The sequence below is a fragment of the Lichenostomus cassidix genome, chromosome 10 (genome assembly GCF_008360975.1).
Source record: "Lichenostomus cassidix isolate B80296 chromosome 10, HeHo_3.0, whole genome shotgun sequence".
Taxonomy (NCBI): Eukaryota; Metazoa; Chordata; class Aves; order Passeriformes; family Meliphagidae; genus Lichenostomus; species Lichenostomus cassidix.
In genome coordinates this window covers 13,788,847-13,808,521 of record NC_139491.1, presented here as the reverse complement: position 1 = coordinate 13,808,521, position 19,675 = coordinate 13,788,847, and the positions used below count along the sequence as shown (strand labels likewise).

The window sequence follows — 19,675 nt, the reverse complement described above, 5'->3', positions numbered from 1 at the left end:
GTGGCAACAATAATAAATATAGTTTGATTGTGAAATACTGTTTGCATTACAGAATAGTCAACATGAGTCACTACAGCCTTTCCCAGGTTTTAAGTGCAGCAATGGCTTTTTTTGATCTTGAAGTTTGCATCCTAATCTACATCTTAATGTTTCAAAGTACTTAAAACTATGGTATCATATTAAATGTGCAAATGAAGACTGAAGATACATCTTGTGTATGCTAATTAGTAAAAAGTAACTAGATTTAATCAACATTACATTATTGTGCTTAATTGCCTGGGTTATTTTCTTGGTCTCACACTTGGATACTAACTTTTACTGTGAAGGTCAGCTCTGCTGGTCACGGTTTTTAGATGAAGTCTGTGACCCAGATGTACTCAACTTCTCAGAGTTACTTTTTTGTTTAACAAACTGGTGACACAACTATAATATTCCTTCAATTTCATCATTGTGCGGAAAGAGAAAAATACAGGAAGAAAATCAAAAGTGAAATTGGAACGGATGAAGCTTCAACAACTTCATGATCTGTATTTGCACAAATGTTTATACAAAATTTAGGAGAATACCAAATGAAATTCTGACACAAGCAAATGGCTGTTGTAGGTATGAATTTGTATGTCAGGCATTTAAAAACACTTCAGTTATGTTGCTTGCTTGAATGAAACTCCTGTTTTCATGCAAACAAAATATTTCATATAAAGCTTGGCAGTAGGATTTGCATTAATGTATGTAGTGTTGCAATTTGAACACAGTCATTCAATGAGTAGAGCTGTTTACATAGTTGTTCATGTAACTCTACCAGTTTGAGTATTTTTATTAGATGTTGTTGCCCATTTTATCTTTTGAGTTTCAGTTGAAACACTGATCAGCTCACCTACATTTCATTTACATTACTTAAATGAAGGTAAAATAAGTGATAGTTGTTTTTATCTCTTCTGCTCCACAGTGCTGTGAAGTAAAATAGTTGCATTTTTCCTAAGCTGCTTGATTGTCCTCTGAAGGATTGGGAAACAAGTGTATAGTCCAAGTCAGCATTTTAGAATTATGTGTTTAAGTCTAACCTTTTCTGGCTTAAATCTTGTAAATTTACCTGCTTATATCAAAAGCGTCTAAATAATCTTGCTTAGAAAAAATACTTCTAGGATCTGTTCTAATTCTTGTACAGTATAAAAATTTTCTACAGATAAATTTTACAAGGTCTGCAAATCGTTTGCACAAAAACGATGTGCAAACTAAAGTACTTTATGCACTTTATGTGCAAAATAAAGTACTTTATTTAGCGCTCTTGTAGTTGAAGCTCAAAGCCAATTTACCATTTTGTTTTATTCATTTTAGACAATTCAACCTTCGAATGAAGAGAGATACGTCTCTTTTTAGTGATGACTTCAAAGTGGAAATATCAAACCAAGTAATTGATTATGATACCTCCCATATTTACACTGGACAGATTTATGGTAAGTGTAACACTTAAAAATGGATAAAATTGTAGCAGTTTTAAACAGGAATTTTCTAATAGTACATGGAAAAAATTAATATCTATATGATTAGATATTGTCAAACTTTAATTATGCATCTAACACATTTAAATTCCCATCTGCTTTTATATATGAGTCACACTTAACAAATGAGTATGTTATCTAATAATTTTCATATCCATAAAACTTGAATTTCAACTCTGTTTATAAACTTGCTCTTCATAGAAGTCTGATGCATTTAAAAAAAGTTGTATGCATTGAAGAAAAAAGAAATTAGGTGCCATTCTCAGTTTAAAGGAATAGAAGAAGTACAGAGCTACCATCATTAAGGGTAATATATCTGATGCCAGTAAATACAAAAGATAAAATTGATTAAAATGAAGAATTAGAGAACTTAAAGCAGATGAAAAGAAATGGATTAAGATTTACTCTGCCTCTCTTTATACTGTTGGTTTTGTTTTCCCAAAGATTTTTATTAGCAATGTTCTGCAGTCTTGAAGTGAGCATTTTCAACATTGAAAAGTAATAAACGCAGTTAGGGCTTTACATGCATCTAGGCAGACCAGTTTGCCAGTTATTTTGAGTAGGTCAGAAGGCTTTTTGATAGTGTGATTCTGAACTTTCCTCAATGGGGGAGTATATAAACATTCTTTTAGCAGTGATCTTTCATCCTTTATATGGGAAAGGCTGTTGGGATGCTGCCTGTTGTAGCAGTCAGTGATTCGGCTTTGGCAGTTGTACTTTTCTGAATTGTGACTGTTTTGAATACAAATTCACTCTATGCCAGGTTTAAACCTAGCTACTTGCAGCTTGAAGAGAAAAATGGATGTCTTAAATATAGGGAAGTTTTTCTTTGAAAGCTTTCAAAGTTTCATATATACTCTGATTCTACTATTTATTTTATATTTCTAATTGTATGAACGGATGTATAAGGACAGGATTTGGCTATAGAATTACATACTGTGTATGTAACAGCTTTAAAATAAAGAGCTGAATTCTTCATGATATGCTTGTTAAACATGTCTTTTATGCACCTGATTGGGAAGCTGCTGAACTTAGTGACTATCATTTTGCTGTAACTGTTTGTCTTACTGATGGATAATCTTAGTCTTAAAAAATCAGAAAAAAAAAGAGTCTTTCTGCTGTTATCCAGAATCTTCTTACCCCAGAATTCATGCAGGTTTTTAGCAATCAGGAAGTGGTACATGATCAGGATAATTATGCAAGTATCATGTGTTAGCAGTGAGCTTAACACCTTGGGTAGTGTGATGTTTGAAGTTTGCTCAGGGCTGAAAGCTTTTTGAAGGGTATGAAAAAACTAATGCACTTTGTCCCTTAACAGGTGAACAGGGAAGTTTTACTCATGGGTCTGTTATTGATGGAAAATTTGAAGGATTCATCCAAACTCATGGTGGGACCTTTTATATTGAACCAGCAGAGAGATACATAAAGGACAGAAACCTACCATTCCACTCTGTCATTTATCATGAAGATGATATCAGTGAGTACTTCCATTTTGTGCTACAGATGAAATATTTTTTTTATTAAATGTCAAAACCTGTAAGCCATTTGTAAGCATCAGATGAGACTTTGTCTTGTGTACGGCACCGTGAATTGTGCTGTCCTCAAGTGATTCATATGCAATTACGGTGTGAGAGAGATTTATGGCAAACCAAAGTGAATCTTGTTTATTCTGCCACTTTAAGAAATCCTCAGCAGTCAGGTTTAAGTGTGCAAGCAGTACCTTCCCTACCCAATAGATACATATTTCTTTTGAAAAACACATTCTTAAAATGGTCTATACTGATTGCTCTTCCATGTGATCTGGAAATCAAAAGATAATAAAAATTCAAGTCACTAAATGATTACCTGTATCACATGAGGGTGACATTTGTGTGAAATAAAAGCTTCCTCTGCATGTGTCTGTCACATGTGCCTTCAGAGAGCTCTTTAGCAGAGGTGGTGGTACCCAGTATGTCCTGTTTTACACAATAGCTGGTGGAAGTACACAGACAATAGTACTTAAGTTTGACAAGTATAGCCCTCGAAATCTAGCTTTAGTTGCAAATGCTCAGAAGGATGAAAAGGTACCATGAAATACTTCTACGTCTTCAGAACTGGTGCACCAGAGTTCTCCTGCACTCTGCCTGCCTATTTGTGTATGGTCATACAGGTTTAATATGCAATCACTCAGATGTAATACAAATCAGTTTTGTTTGATGCTTAAGTTATACTGAACCTCAAAAGTACTGCAGTAAAGTTGTGATTTCAAGTTTGAATCCTTCCAAGTAGATGTTGGCAGCGACAGTTTAACTTTTGGTTGTTGAAGCTAACAAACTTTCCAGGTAACTTCAGGACTTCAGTCTTGCTTAAAAATCAATTTAAACCATAACTTCTTTTAAAAACATTTCCCATCAGGCCATTGTGCAAACCCTAGAAGACTTGAGTTTGAAATCTCCTTTGGAATTGGATGAGTACGCTTGGATTAGATCATTAGATGTGACATGAACCACTCTGATAATGATACATATATAAATCATTTTCAAAGTACATCATAATGAGACTGCATTGTGAAAAGAAGAGTCAAAGAATAGGAAGTTAGATGAGGAAAATTTCTGATTGTGATTTGGCTTTGTATATTACAATTTTCTCTGTACTGTAAGCCAGTGAAAAAAACAGGGTTATTGCATATTGCTCTCCTTGATTACTTCTCTTGTGTGAATGCAGTGAAGAGAAGTGATCTTTCTCTACTAAAAATTCAGCAAATTTGGGTGGGTTTTTTGTATTTTACATTCAGTGGCAGTATGTGTGCTGTCTTTGAGTATATTAAAATTGCTATGAGCTAGCAAATATGTTTGTACTTCCTGTTATCTCATTCTGTAAATATGATTACTAACTCAAAAGCAAATAGAATTTCCATAATTTTAAAGAGCTTGTGAACGAAAGCATTTACTGGATTTGTGAACAGTATTTGTTTTCTGACTAAGTGTATATTTTCCTGGTGCTTACAAGATCCATACTTGAGAATAACTTTACAGGATAGCACTCCATATTTTTGATTCTCCAAGGGAAGCTGCAGCATGAGCTTCATTCTCATGTCTACAGAGGATTGCTGGTCAGTTCAGCAGGGGAGAAGTCAGTTCAAAAGGGAGAAGTCAATTTTTCCTGTTAGCTGCAGTTGGAGTATTACTGGCTTTGCTGCTGTAGCAGGAGAGTAGTGGGGGAAAAGTAATAAAAAAGTTATAAAAGTCTGGCATGAAACTGTAAGATACATATTTCGTAACATTTCTGTGAATAATTCACACTTCTCAGTTTTGTGATATATCTTGTAGGTCTCACTGAACAGTTCAGTTCACTGCTTGGTAGTGGGAATATTGGACTTCCACTTATGTAGGACTTTGTGTAAATAAGTCACTGTCAGCTTCATAAAGGGTTTTATTAACTAACTCTGTTGTTGAACAGAAGGGGAGGAGGAAAGTAAGAGACATAAGGCAGTGAAGTGATGTGCCCAGTTTTCAAAGGTTGAAACAAGCAAGAAGATTCTCATGTCCCAGTTCCTTTTGCTGTAAATAGCGAGTGACTAAAAATACTCTTCACTGTTATCGAATACTGACAGAAATAGAACTGTGCCTTAAAGAAGCAGATAAATTGATTTTATGAAAGTTACTATTGCTGTTTTGTAGGAGTGATCTCTGCTGGAAGTCTAAATGGATTGCTTTGGGAACTGGAAAAAGTAATTATGAACTTTGGTTCTTACTAATGTCATACTAAAGTGAATGGGAGCAGGATATGTTGGGGTGTTTTAAATTATTCAGATGATGGTATGTTGGCTTTCATTGTTTTTCCTCTTGAATCTAGTGCAACAAAACCATCAGTTAGAAACAAAATCAGATTATCAGAGGGGATGGTCTAAGTCTATTCCAGTGAGCCACATTAGAGCAGCAGTACAGTATGGCTTCCAAATCACCAAGTGAGTGAACATTGCTGCTTGCTCAGCAGGGTTGAAAATAGCTCATCCTGGAGTGAAGTCTAAGGAGCACTATTTAAAAACACATCACTCCTGTTGGTTGCTGCCAGTGCAGTGTGATGTGCATGTGTTCTGATTGTATAGTGTCACTTTAGTAATTGGGATCATAGATGCCTCTAGGATTTCTGTTGTCTGAAATATCTGGAGTATACAACTATTCTGTCTCCTTCTGAAGAGTGCTTTTGAAACTAAATTATTTTTGTGTTTCATGAGACCTGTTTTTGCATTGAAATGCAGCTCCAAAAAAAAAGCCAACAACTCAAAAAAGCTAAGCTTTATAGTAGCTTTGTTGTTAATTTGTTGTTACTGCTCTAATCTAAAGCTAAATCTTGTGTAACAGTCAAACCACTACTATCTTACGTAGGACAAAAGCAACAAAAATGATCACATTTCTAACTTGAGAGACTGAGGTAAAAAGTCATCTTTGCTTTAATTTGAGTATTTTTTGGTCACCCATGTTTCAGCCTTTTGAAACAATATGCTTTTTAGTGTTTGTCAGAAATCACAATGCAACATATGATTAGCATCTCAATGAGTTCTTTTTCAGTAGTTAAACAAAAGTTGTTTTGTAAATGGGGATTATATTGTCAACTTTATAAGGCAGCTTTTGTCTGTTACAGTGGATCTGGTGACTAGTGGAAGGCAGCCTTCTATTCATGACTTGAAACACAAGTTGAATGATTTTAGTTTCTAAACCAGTCTTGATCAAACTGTTTTATAATTTAGAGCTAGAAAGATGCAAATTGTTGTTTAGATTAAGATATTTGGGAAACATTTCTTTAATGATGAGGATTTAATTTTAACTTTATTTTTACTTTATATTTACTTTATTTGAATCACATTTGCTTCGAGTGTTTCCCTGAGTTCATAATGTAAAATACAAAATCAGTATTTCTTCAGATCGACAATGTAGAGAAAAATCCTGTTCAGACCTTCAGGAAGATTAACATGGTCACTTAATTGTCTTTATGGCCTTGGAAGAACCATACAGCTAGGAACAGAAAGTGAAGTGGTTTGTAATTTTGCCCTATCTGCTGAATGGACTCATCATTGCAAACTGTGTTCTTAATGAGAAGCTGGTTTCTTTTTCATCACATTGTGATGACAGTTGTCACGGGAGCACAGTGTCACAGAGTGCTGCAATTAAAATCTGCAATAAGGATTTTTTTTTTTTTTTTGTATCTGCTTACATTTGAGTTTTATTCTGACATTATTGCTTTTGCTAGTATTGGGTGAATCTCTGTGGCTGTTGAAGAATTGAGTTTGCATCATTTGTAGTGGAAGTTGGATGTCATCCTTGCCCCAGATGCCTAACTCCAGTAATTATTGAGTAGCTAATCTAGATGCTTAATAGATCATACTATTTACTGGTAATTAAAAGAAGAAAAACCAAATGTTCAGGAATGTCTTTGTGGAAGGTAGTACCTCTTCTTAAAAGAAAAAACTCTTATTTTGAGCATCTGAAGTTGTATATATCATTAAAAATCATCTGCCATCTAGTTAGAATAAGACGCTGTCAAAATGTAGGAAATTACAAGATTTTGCGGGTGGTTTTTAGATTTGTTGTTATTTTATTCTACTCTTCTATTGTTTTTTAACATTCTGCCAGGATGTACAAAAACTGAAAGTGGACAACACTGGAAAAGAAAAAGTTGGGGTTTTTTGCATAATGATTTTTTCTAGTTAGAAGATCTGAACCTGTTATTAATCTCTCCTGCTGTAGCTATATTGGAAAATAGTCTTTTACTTTTTCCTCAACTCTGCAATTACTGTAAGCAATCATTTAATGGTGAAGGCATGTTTTATCCTTTTCACCTCACAGGGTTGTGGTAGGGATAGGCTAAGAAGCTTTTGATCCCAAAAAGCTGGCAGAAGGCAGCACAGAAAGCTGGCACATCTCAGAGCATTGAAAAGCTTCACAACAGCATGGATCAGACTTCTGTCTTGTGGGTCAAAACTGTCCCAGTCATCTGGCACCATGTAGTTCTTTCTTAGCCTTAGAAATTTAAAAATGGAACTGCTGCAGGGCATGATGGAAATAGGAAGTCTCAAAAGATGCAGAGGGAATGGTGCACTCACAGTTTGGGGGCAGTTCAGCATTTAGCAAATGAAAACCTCGTATGCAACTTTCCCTGTAAGTTAGAAATGGTTCCAAAGTGAACTATCCTGTATTACCTGTCTCCTGTGATTAGCAGGGTGGTTTCAAATCTGTCCGTGGAGGATTTGTGTTTTCCAGCACATGCAAAACCTTGGCAATTGCTGTTGCAGAATGTTTTGTGTTCATTTTTTTGTAATTTTAACTGTCATGGCTTTAAAGTGTTTCTTACTAGATTATTACTTTTGAAGTGAGAAATATTTGAATTGCAGGCAGTCAGTATAAAAATGTGTTAAGGGATTTCCTAATATCTTTGAGAAACAAGATAGAAAAGACAGATTATTTTGTGTAATACACCAAGAGCATTTATTTCCAGTACTGTTCTGTCAGTTGTCATAATGCTTCAGAGTGAGGCTCCAGCAGGAGTTGCTTTCAGGGTACAGTGGTTTTCTGCAGGGACAGTGTGTGCTGGAAAGGCAGCATGGGCCATGGCTCTTGCCCCTGGGTAACCTGCTCTTATTGCAGAGATAAATGGTCAGTGGTGTGAAGTCAGGTCATAGGTAATGAAAATTTACATTAGACTAAATACTGTAGAAATTTTTAATACTATTGTGGGAGGGAAAAAGTGGAGATGGAGAAGGGAAGGATCTACAGTCCTTTGCTTGTAACTCCAATCTAGAGACATTAAACAGGATCCCAAAAAGTACAAAGTGACTCCAACAGAGTGGTGCTTTTTGTTTAATATCAGTTGTAGCCCAGTCAGTGTTCCACCACTGTGCTGGAGCAAACTGGGTGAGGTGACTTGCAGTAAGAGCATTTTTTTTCTTTTTCTATCCATTCTTCTGGCACTGTGCTAGGGCTAATTGTGGTGGGAGGAATGTGATGAGACAGCAGTTCAAAAATGGTATTTGTGTGGTGGTAGAAATTGAAATGAGGGAAACTAATATGCAGAAAGTCATGAAATAAACTTACAAGGTAAGCTGTATATTGAAGTAGTTTAGCAGTATCGTGCAGTATGACTGCAGGAAACAGGCATAAGAGTCAAAGGTAATTAAAGGCAGCTGTCAGATGAAACCATATCAGAACCCATACTTCAAGGGAGCACATCTGCTGTGCTCCAGCTGCTGCCAAGCCTTGACTCCACAGCCCAGACTAGAGCTAGTCCAGGACAAAATCACCTGAAATGCATATAATGTGGGCATCAGACCCTTGGTGCCTAGGCTTTGTAAGTCTAACTCTTACATGTCTGTTCTCTTTACTCTCTGAATCTGAATCTTCACTCTTTAGAAAACAAACACCTCCCCATCAAGCAAAAATAAAAACCAAACCAGCAACTCCCAAAAAACAACAAACCTTGGTAAAGTTTGCACATTCTGACAAAAGTGGCACTCCGTTGAGATGATGCTAAAACTGTGATTTGCCCTACAGAAACAGACTTGTTAAGTATTTAAGTTTATGGGTACCCAAATATGTATTCCATTCTTTCTTATTTGGGCACCAATGTAAAAAGGGATCCAATCTGCAAAGAAATTGAAAGGATAAGTATTCATTATTTCTCATCTCCAAAGGAAGCTTCTGCAAGGTTACAAATCTGAGATAGATACTGACAGTAAAACCTAAGCATATGTGTCTGAGGCACATTCCCTTGTGCAATGAGGTCTGCATTGGCAACTTGCAGGAGCTGCCCTTGTTAAACAGGTGATTGTAGGATATTCTCACTAGTTTGGATCTCCAGTGTGTTTAACTAATGTGTGCCCAGACAGTACTGTGGTACTATCCATTAGCATTTCACTTTGTATGTATTGGTAGTTAAGTAGCATAATGTGAAAAACTCCAAAAAAATCCGTGGTAGATGAATAAAATAATACAATCTTCTGAGAATGTTAGGTTTCTTAGTTGGTTTACCAAGTAGCATAAAAAACCCTTTCTCTTATCCAAGCAGTCTTTAGTACACTTGATCTCTAATTTTCCATTGTGATGTCGTTTTTTGAAGGCTGCCTTTAGTTGAAGCAAGTGGGTATAGATGTGTAAATAAAAGCTCTCATTCTTGTGTTATACAGTGCTCATCATATTTTCTTGTGCTGCCTGAGAAAATAATGTTAAGAAGCAAATGTCAGTTTTGTTCTGTTTGTAAAACTAAGAATGTCTTAGTAGAAATGTTTCATGAAAAAAAAGCTGCATAAACCTTGAATTTTCTAATGCTTCCCTTAAACCACATGCACAATATTGGACACAAGCTGAGTAAGTTGCAGTGATGCAGCCGTATTTTGGACTTGTACTTGGAATTTGAAAACTCAACCTGGCCTTCCTCTTTTTAGAATATCCACATAAATATGGACCACAAGGAGGTTGTGCAGATCATTCAGTATTTGAAAGAATGCAGAAGTACCAGATGACTGGTATAGAAGAACCAACAACAGAGGTACACCAAAGGCTGATGGATTATGTTGATTAGTAGTTAGTGTGATAACTTCCTATTTCTTGTATGTTGTCTCTTTGACTTTTGGTGAGCCATCATCCCTCCACGTTGTGAGATACTGAAATTATTGCTAGAGGTTTCTTTTTAACCTAATTTTTCCAAATTCTTTTTCTAATTGCTTCTGTAGCATAGATATGCTACTTAGAGTCTTAACAAATCCTACATGATCTCAAATTTTTCAACAATTAGAATTTTAGGTGGATGTGGAAATCAAGCTTGAAATGAGGAATATACTTCCTTGCAGTTGAGAAGGAAGAGTTTCAAGATTTCTTAATCTCCAAGTAATACATTGGTTCTAAAGAGTAATAATGTCTAGATTTTCAGGTTATGTTAGTGGAACACACTTGGGATATCTGAGTGTTTTCAGTGGAAAATTCAGTGGTACTGGTGGGAGGGTCTTCCTAACAACCCTGTAAGATTGTACAGTTTGGCTGCTGTAAGAGGTAAGTGTCCTGTGGAAGGAACTTGTGTACCTGGATAGAGTCCCACAGTGGGTTTGCCTTCAGGTTTGCACCACATGTCATGGAATATTTTTTTCCCAAAAGCAAATTACTAAGTTTCTCTTAGATTTAGCTGTGTTCTGAGCTGTTCCGAGTCTTGGCATAATTTTGTGGTGTCAGCTAAATATATACCAAGAAAACTATGCAATATGGCTTGTTAAATAGAGTCAGCAACTTAGTTTATTTATGTTGTAACTCCAGAAATTGTCAACATTAATGCACTTTTCAGCATTGTTAACATAACATGTTTTCCCAAAAATTTACTTGTAAAACTTCATAGAGAGAGAGAGCCATCAGCCAGTAAGTACTCTAATGCCAACATGTTATTAAATACCACTTGGACTAACCAGTGTTCCTTTAACTTCATGTTCAGTGTCCCATTTGTTCCATGCTGAAATGCTTAAACATTTCTGTTAGCTGAGGTAGCTGACTAATCTAAATACAATTTGAAATAACTGATGTTAGTGAAGGTGCAGTTAAATCCCACCAGTGCTATTTTTTTCCTAATCTACCAACTGTTTGTTTATTGTAGAAAAGGAATATGAAAAATTCCAAAGATCACATGAATGAAGAAAATCTGTTACATTGACTGCCTTTTGTAATATAAAATTAAATGCAGACAGAGCTTTTGCTAAGATTACACTCAAAGTATTTGAAAACTGAGTATAATGTACTTAATTCAAGATTCATCAAACTTTGCAGGTTGAAAATGAAAATCTGTTTTTATAATGGAGTATGTTTATAAAAATTCATTGTTATTTTTAGGTAATCTAGTGCAGCATGTCGATCTACAAAATTAATGTATTTCTTTCCTATGCATGTGTAGAAGCCTGTTGAAGAGCCTAAGAATGATGATCCACAGCTTTTGAGAAAAAAGCGTGCCACGCAGGCTGAAAAAAACACATGTCAGCTGTATATCCAGACTGATCATTTATTCTACAAGCATTATGGAACCAGGGAAGCTGTAATCGCACAGGTATTTCCAATCCCTTTGTTTTAAATCTCCTGCTTTTACTTTGTCTAGTCCTCATAAATTTCATGTAACTTACCTGCCTGTATTTTTGCTTATTTACTTTATAATGTCTTGTTTAATTTGTTAAAGTGGCCTTGCTGTAACAGAAACAGCATTTTTTATTTTGCTAGCAAAGATGCTGTTTTTGTGATAAAAGTCCTGGTCATCTATGCTTCCTCTAATGGCAGCTGTGGTGTGTTTAGCACCTATGAGCAGGACTTGCAGCCTGACTGTTCTCAATTCTTACTCAGAAAAACAATACTTCCTGAAGAATTCTGTCCTGTTTGACAGCCTGCCAAGCCTCTGTTTTAACACTTGCATAGGCTTCCCTTTGAAATTTTAGCTCAAAACACTGTGAGCTAATGATGCTGAGATCTATTCCTGTAGTATCTGATGTAGTGGATGGTTAAAAAAGCAGTGGCAGTTAAAGGCAGATGCTTTTCATTTGTCAATATAGTATTAGCTGGGAAAAGTCAATTTGATTTAGTGGTTTTGCTGATAATTAGCTAAAAATATAGCTAGCATGTAAACATACTTCTCCTGAAGTCTGAAGTTTCACTGCCACTTGCCAATCTGAATTTTACTGTTTATTCATCACACTGTACATACAAAATTCGAGTAACATTTTTAAAGCCCTGAAGTCACCTTCAAAATCAGCTTTTTAGTGAGTTAGCATTTCTGTGTGCTCTTAGAAAAGGTAAATGATTAGTTTTTTCACATTTGTGTTCTACCAGAAATGAAAGAATAATTCTGTAACAAGGAAACTCTTTTCTCCAAAAAAGAAATACAGTGCTTCAAATACAATTTCAACTACAGTGTTTTCTTATCAAAGCAGTGAATAAACCAGTATCACAAACATGTATCTGAAAGTTGATAGAATTATGTGTTTAAAAAAAAAGGTAAATGGCAGAATCCTTTGTGGTATCTGGCATGGTGGTGATGCAGGTACTGGTTAGTAATTTATTTCCATTATGTGCCATCATTCAATTAAAAAGGCCTGTTAGGAGTCCTACAGCACAATATCATATATTGTAGAATTGTAGGCCTTGCAGCTGCTGCTGTTTAAGATAAATTAGAGTGTGATGCACAGATCTTTGAACTGTAGATGCTTTTGTTTTTGACAGATTTCCAGCCATGTTAAAGCAATTGACACAATTTACCAGTCAACAGATTTTTCAGGGATCCGTAACATCAGCTTCATGGTGAAACGAATAAGAGTAAGTTGTTGGAAATGCTTTCAGCTTTACTGATGCTGCTTGTAGCTTGTATTCTTCAAATGTCCTGTTCCTGTTCATTTATACCCATTTATTGTTTTGTAGCAGTTCTTTAGCACAAGTGTCTCTGCAGTAAATGATGCACTAAACCACTTCTTTGATTTGGTTTTCATGTTTATTGTCAAAAGCTGACTTCTGTTATTAAGCTGTGGTCAATTTTTTCATAAGGAATCAACTTACTTCCTTTCAGCAGTGTTGCTGTATGAGACTATTGCTACTCTCCAAGAACTTAAATAGCAAAATAGATAATGGCTATCCGAGTTGAGACTTCCTTGTAAAAGTGATAATTTAGGACGATAAATATGAATTTTTGAGTACTGATGGAAAGGAAATAGAAGGAAATAAGAGAATGGAGATTTACTACACAAATGCAATTTTTCATTTATTGTTGCACTTTGTTTTCCAAATAATTAGGGTTGTAATTTGTCAAGGATTGTAAATTTTAAACAACATCTTTAACTACATAACATAGCAAGATACTGACAACAGTTAGCTGGCATGTGCAAGTGGAAATGAATCCTGTCTTACAGTTTGTTTCAATTTACTTTTAGATTAACACAACCGTAGATGAGAAGGACTCTTCCAATCCCTTTAGATTTCCTAACATTGGCGTGGAAAAGTTTCTGGAACTGAACTCAGAACAGAATCATGATGATTATTGCTTGGCCTATGTGTTTACAGACCGTGATTTTGATGATGGAGTCCTTGGTCTGGCTTGGGTTGGAGCCCCTTCAGGTAATTATATACGAGCCTTCAGTGCTATGAGATGAAGTGTGTTAGGTAGGCACTAGAAGAAAGGTAGAAACTTTGTCTTTTAAATTGACAGCAATTACACAAAAATCTCCTAGCTTTTCACAGTTTTGGTTGGGTAGATTTAATTTTTTTTTTTTAGTATATTATGTAATTTAAATTAAACTTTCTGTATTTCTGATGAGCATGATATGAACAATGAAGAAAAGCGTATTTATTTTGTTATACAAAGGTGATATTACTTGGATTGTTTCTTATTTATGGTAGGTATGAGTGACCAATAAAGTGACAGATGAAACAAGTATTTCTGCTCTATCTAAACAGAGCTTACAGCTATGTAGTTTAAATTTTGTAGAACTACACTGAAGAACTTTTATGTTTTCTAGGTAGTATTGAACGAATTTTTTTTTACATCAGTGAGATCTTCTTGTGCGAGACAACAGAATAATTATTGTGTGACTCTTCTTGAACTGATTCTCATTAGTTTCAGTCTAGTTGTGTATTTTGGGTCTAAAGTACATCCTTTGATGTAAAAAAATCTTAATTTGTGAGACTTTGCAAGGGACTGGATACTTTAATGAGACCATTAAGGAGGGCTTTAACAGAATTTGAGTAATGGTGGAAGAAACATGAAACTGTTCATAAGGGATAAGAGATCAATAGACCCAGGAATGCAGTAAGTGTATTAGAGGTACCTGTGTGGACTAACCTTAGTGACTGTGGAAGAACCATAGGAAAAATAATGCTCAGATGGTGTACAGAAATGAGAAATTGGGTCTGTGATAAGTCTAGTGTATACACTGAGCAAACACTGGATGAATTGGAATGTGCAGTTCACACATGCTGCTTCTAAAACTGAATTTAATGGAGAAAAATTAAGATCTTTAAGAGATTCTGATCCTTAATACACATACTGACATAGATTAAATGGGATATGTCACTCAATTGAGATTTTACTTCAGAAAGGAAAACTTCTTTAGAGTGATTTTTAGATACCATTTACATTAGCAATAGAACAGCTGAATTTTAGAACATCAATAATGCTTCAGTAAAAACTCAACCTGTGAAAAAATTCGGTGACATTAAAGTCAAAATTTTGGAAATTTTCCAAACAGGAAGCATGATGCACTTGACTGCCAACCTTCTAACATGGGTCTGATTAACCAACACATCAAAAGCATTTTCAGCTTTACCTTGTTCTTTTTCTGACAATGATATATAGATAACTTTAGGCATTTTATAGAAATGCTCTTGCTGTGAGAGAGGCTCTCTAAATTTACCATGGATTTTTTCACTCAGTGAAATCCAAATGAGATGCCGATTGAGGCTACTTCTATTGGACATTGCACCCTGCTAGTTTTGTACTGCAGGTATGATGAAATGAGGGCTTGTCCATACAGTGAATGCCCAAAATAGCTCTCAAAAGCTATTCTAAACCAGCTAACTTCTTGTGTGAATGTATCCAGAGAGAATTGGTGTGAATAAGTCTGATCTACTTTCAAGGTTGCGTTGATATTAGTTATAGAGAAGAACTCTTAGTCTGTAAACCTGCAGAGACAAACTGTTTGTTGCTCTGGATGTCAGTAGTCAAGTAACACAACACTTCTTGCCATAAATGTGTGACTGTTGTACTTTTGTCTGAATGCAGGGAGCTCTGGTGGAATATGTGAAAAAAGCAAATTGTATTCAGATGGTAAGAAGAAGTCTCTGAACACTGGAATCATTACTGTCCAGAACTATGGCTCTCATGTGCCCCCCAAGGTGTCTCACATTACTTTTGCACATGAGGTTGGGCATAACTTTGGTTCCCCTGTAAGTATCATTAGTGATCTGTTCACTCACTCTCAGCCATTTCAAAGGGCATGATTTACAAATGGAGGTTTTACTTCTTAAAAACAGGGAAAGTAGAATCCTGACTCCATGAGCACACATGCATATCCATTGTATGCAAACAAAATGGATAGCAGCTGTGCCTTTTTATGAGTATTCGACAACACTGGTGCAACAGTGCATTTTGTGAATTGTTTGTCTTAGTTCAGTCCTTTACAAAGGTACTTTATTATTGTTCCCTAAATACTTCCCTGTCTTTATGAACAGTAGGGTCACACACATCTTGTTAAATGTATTTTATCCTGGAGAGGAGGAAGAAGCACTGCAAAATTCAGATGACACTTTATTCAACAAATGGCTCATGTTTATATTAGTTTATTAATACACAAGTTTATCTAAGAAAATAGTGGAGGGAATTAGGATATCAAGAAGTATGTTTCTGAGCAGAGCTGTTTCAGAGTCATTTAGGGATGCAGCTTGTTTGTGGCAAGCTTGAAAGCATTTGGCTTTTTGTTTTGCCACTGCATAATGCATTTCATTGCTCATGCTGGATATTGTAGATGTCGTCATTGGCTGACCCAGACTCCTGCTCTGTTTTGAAGTTCTCTTTGTACCTCCCTCAAAGCAAACAAGAAGAATGGACTGTGGTTTCTGTTAATTCTTCCTGCTTTTATTCCACAGAATGCTGATTACCCCTTTGTGATCATAAAGCCACTCTTTTCAGGAGATGGCAGCTTTTCCAAGTATTCATTCCGGGACACGCACTTGGGGGTACATTACCAAGAATGCAAATAAGATGAAACTTAAGAAATTAGATACTTGTACTGTTGTCTTGGGGGAAAAAAAAACCCAACAACAGAACAAAGAGAACCCAAAATCAAACCTTGGGTCTATATATACACAAAGAACCCGAAACTGTAAGATGGTGGTTTCTTTTTATTATTCTGTGTTAAGGCTACCAAATGCAGGTTAATTTTGCACCTGCCATGATTGAGATAGTTGTAAAGTATTTGTTTTGCAGCATGATTCTGGAATGGAGTGCACTCCTGGAGAGTCCAAGAACTTGGGACAGAAGGAAAATGGCAATTATATCATGTATGCAAGAGCTACATCTGGGGATAAACTTAACAACAATAAATTCTCTATCTGTAGCATTCGAAATATCAGCCAAGTTCTTGAGAAAAAGAGAAACAATTGTTTTGTTGGTATGTATTTAATCCTTTTGAAAGCAGAATGGCTAAGCTAGTACTATAATTCTTATTTTAAATTTTCTTTTATTTATTTTTATTTATCTTACTTTTTTTGTTAATTTACTGGAAGATTCTGTAAGTAAAGAATTGAATGTGAGATCTCCAGTTCTGTGTCAAGTTCTGGGCTGCCCAGCACAGAAGCAGCAGGACATACTGGAGTGAGTCCAGCAAAGGGCCACAAGGATTATTAAGGGATTGGAGCATCTGACATAAGAGGAGATTCCAAGAGAGCCTGTTTAGTCTGGAGCAGAGAGGGCTGGGGGAGGCTCTTCTCTGGCTTTGTAAATGCCTGGTGGGAGGGAGTAGACAAACAGGGTCAGACTGTTTTCAGTCATGCTCATTGTGAAAGGACTAGAGGTAAGGAGCAGATATTAAACTACAGGGAATCCTATTTGGACATTAAAAATAATTTTGCATGAATTTTTCTCTCTGGAGTCTGATGTGTTAGCTCTCTCTCACAAATCTTGTGAGCTTGTGCTCACATAGGTTTGCACATCTGTTCAGTAGGTTTGGATTTTGGAGTAATAGTAGTTCACCCGAGTACCTTCAGCCTTTGCCTTAAGGTCCTCTGACTGTTAAAGGAGTGCAGAAAAGGATGCAGCTTCCTTGGAGGCTGAGCAGAAAGCTTGTTTTTACCTTTCCTGCTGTTACCAGCCAAAACCTTTTACTTATAAACTTAAAATTCTGTGAACTGTGGAAGTGACTAAGTTTGGTGGCAAGCAGTAATGCAAGTTGACTTAAGCCCTAGTCTGAAGTCCAGCTTGCCCAGGCTCTTTCACTCATGGTTAGCTGGATGCTTGTTAACGTTTCTAAGTATTTGCATGTTCTTTGTACTGCTTTGTACATAAATGCACTGACATTTTTCAGAGTCCGGGCAGCCCATCTGTGGTAATGGACTGGTTGAACAAGGAGAACAGTGTGATTGTGGGTACAGTGACCAGTGTAAAGATGAGTGCTGTTACGATGCAAACCAACCAGAAGATAAAAAGTGCAAGTTAAGACCAGGCAGACACTGCAGGTATTGTGCATGTGTGTTACAGTACGCTTTAATTTTGGGCATTTAGTGGGAACTTTAATGGATATTTCAGAACCTGAATCTGCTTACCTGCATTTTTATGAGAGTTTGATTTTGTTAAAAACATATGCAATGAGTGAGAAGTTCATAAGCATAATTCTGCTATGGGAAAAATTATTTTGATTAGCGCAAATCAGAAATTTGTTGACTGATTGAGTAGGCTTCAGGGTGAATAGTTTGTTTGGAATGGTTCATGGTTTTCTTGGCATCCACAATTTGTGTTTCTTTCCAGCCCCAGCCAAGGCCCATGTTGCACTGCACAGTGTCGTTTCAAAGAGAAGACAGATAAGTGTCGGAATGATTCGGACTGTGCTAAGGAAGGAATGTGTAATGGCTTCAGTGCTCTCTGTCCAGCATCTGAACCCAAAGAAAACTTCACAGTGTGCAACAGGAACACCCAAGTTTGCATAAAGGGGGTATGGCTTTTACAGTCATATGTAACTGCTAACGTTGTTTATTGCAGGGCACTGTATTGTGAATTGATATGGTTTCTATACTTACTGGAGAGGAGTGCAAGCTCAGTCTCTTTTTCAGTATAGATGTGTGATTTATTGCTGTCAGTCAAAAAAACAGTGAAAGTACACCAAGGATTAAGAAGTAGGTAATAAATCCCAAGGTAGCGATACTGCCTGAGAAAGTTACATTAAAAGTTTTTTGTAAAAGTCAGGATTGTGAAAGTGTTTTATTTGCTAGTTCCACCTTTTTATTTTTCTTCAGTCTTGATCAAGTAATTCTGTTGCCTTAGAAAACTGGCTATACTGTCAATTAGAGGTTGAATTTGGTTTATTGGCAATACACAGTTCCTCCAAACACATACACATAGCACTGATGTGCAAGCATATGGAATTAGAATTATTCTGAACTGCCATTAGTTTCCTGGGTTAAAGAGAACATGGCAGTTGCTATGAAATATTGATGGGAAGTCTCTTACAAATTGATCTCTTTTTACTTGGAAGCAGAAACAAGCAAAAATCATACTCTTAAAGACCTTTAACTTGTGTTGCTCTATTTTCCACAGTCCAGATTTTTAATCAAATACTGCTTGTAATATTTTTTAGCTAATTTGTAGTCATCTTAAAGATGGAGGAATTGTCTTTGTATAGTGACTGATTTTTAAACAAGATTATAAATATACTGAACTTTTGAATTTGAAGGATCCTCACACAGTGAAATTAAATACAGAATCTTTTCTGCCATTAATTTTTATTATTTTCCAGGAGAAATATTTGTGAATACATGTATTTGATTTATTTTTCTAAACATGGTTTTGAGTAGTCATGTAGAGTGAATTGTAGTGCTGTGGATGTTTTGCAGGTTACTCTAAGGATTTAAAAGAAGATACTGTGTTAAAAAATAGGGTAATTCAGCTTTAAAAAAAATTAGAAAATAGGCCAAAACATTGAAGCTGAATAACTGTACTAAATTTTTGTTTATAAGCTTTGGAAAAAAGTTGAAGTAATTGCTTTTATTGATAAGCATCTTTAGACCTACAATTGTGCTCTCAGATATTAATTTTTAATATCTTTCCTAATGTCAGTGTGCTTAAAAGTGAAATTGATTTTTGTGTTGTTGTGCTTTTGTCTCCCACAGCAATGTGCTGGCTCTATCTGTGAGAAGCACGGCTTGGAGGAGTGTACATGTGCTAGTTCAGACGGCAAGGATGATAGAGAACTGTGCCATGTCTGCTGCATGAGAAAAAGTAAGATTTGCCTGAATCAGCAGGAGGGGCCTGAGGAACCTGCTCATGGTGTTTGTACTTGAGCTTTTGTTAACTTCAGAGCATTTTGTCCATATATGGTTTCAGACAGACATTGCATTGTATTTTGTAGGAAAAAACCACGGTTTTTTTGCATTTTTACAGATTAATAGAAAAGCATTTTGAACCATTGAACACTAGGGTGGGTATTC

General features: G+C 36.0%; 1 protein-coding gene across 1 annotated transcript in view; it reads left to right on the top strand.

The window, feature by feature from the left end:
* ADAM10 (ADAM metallopeptidase domain 10) overlaps positions 1-19,675 on the top strand; it is a 42,284-nt gene that overhangs the window by 18,712 nt on the left and 3,897 nt on the right. Inside the window, exons 3-13 of the mRNA XM_085070755.1 lie at positions 1,336-1,454; positions 2,818-2,976; positions 9,916-10,019; positions 11,403-11,552; positions 12,713-12,805; positions 13,414-13,597; positions 15,261-15,424; positions 16,464-16,647; positions 17,560-17,710; positions 18,000-18,183; positions 19,358-19,466. Coding sequence (XP_084926881.1) covers positions 1,336-1,454; positions 2,818-2,976; positions 9,916-10,019; positions 11,403-11,552; positions 12,713-12,805; positions 13,414-13,597; positions 15,261-15,424; positions 16,464-16,647; positions 17,560-17,710; positions 18,000-18,183; positions 19,358-19,466 — 1,601 coding nt within the window. The remainder of the gene's footprint in view (positions 1-1,335; positions 1,455-2,817; positions 2,977-9,915; positions 10,020-11,402; positions 11,553-12,712; positions 12,806-13,413; positions 13,598-15,260; positions 15,425-16,463; positions 16,648-17,559; positions 17,711-17,999; positions 18,184-19,357; positions 19,467-19,675) is intronic.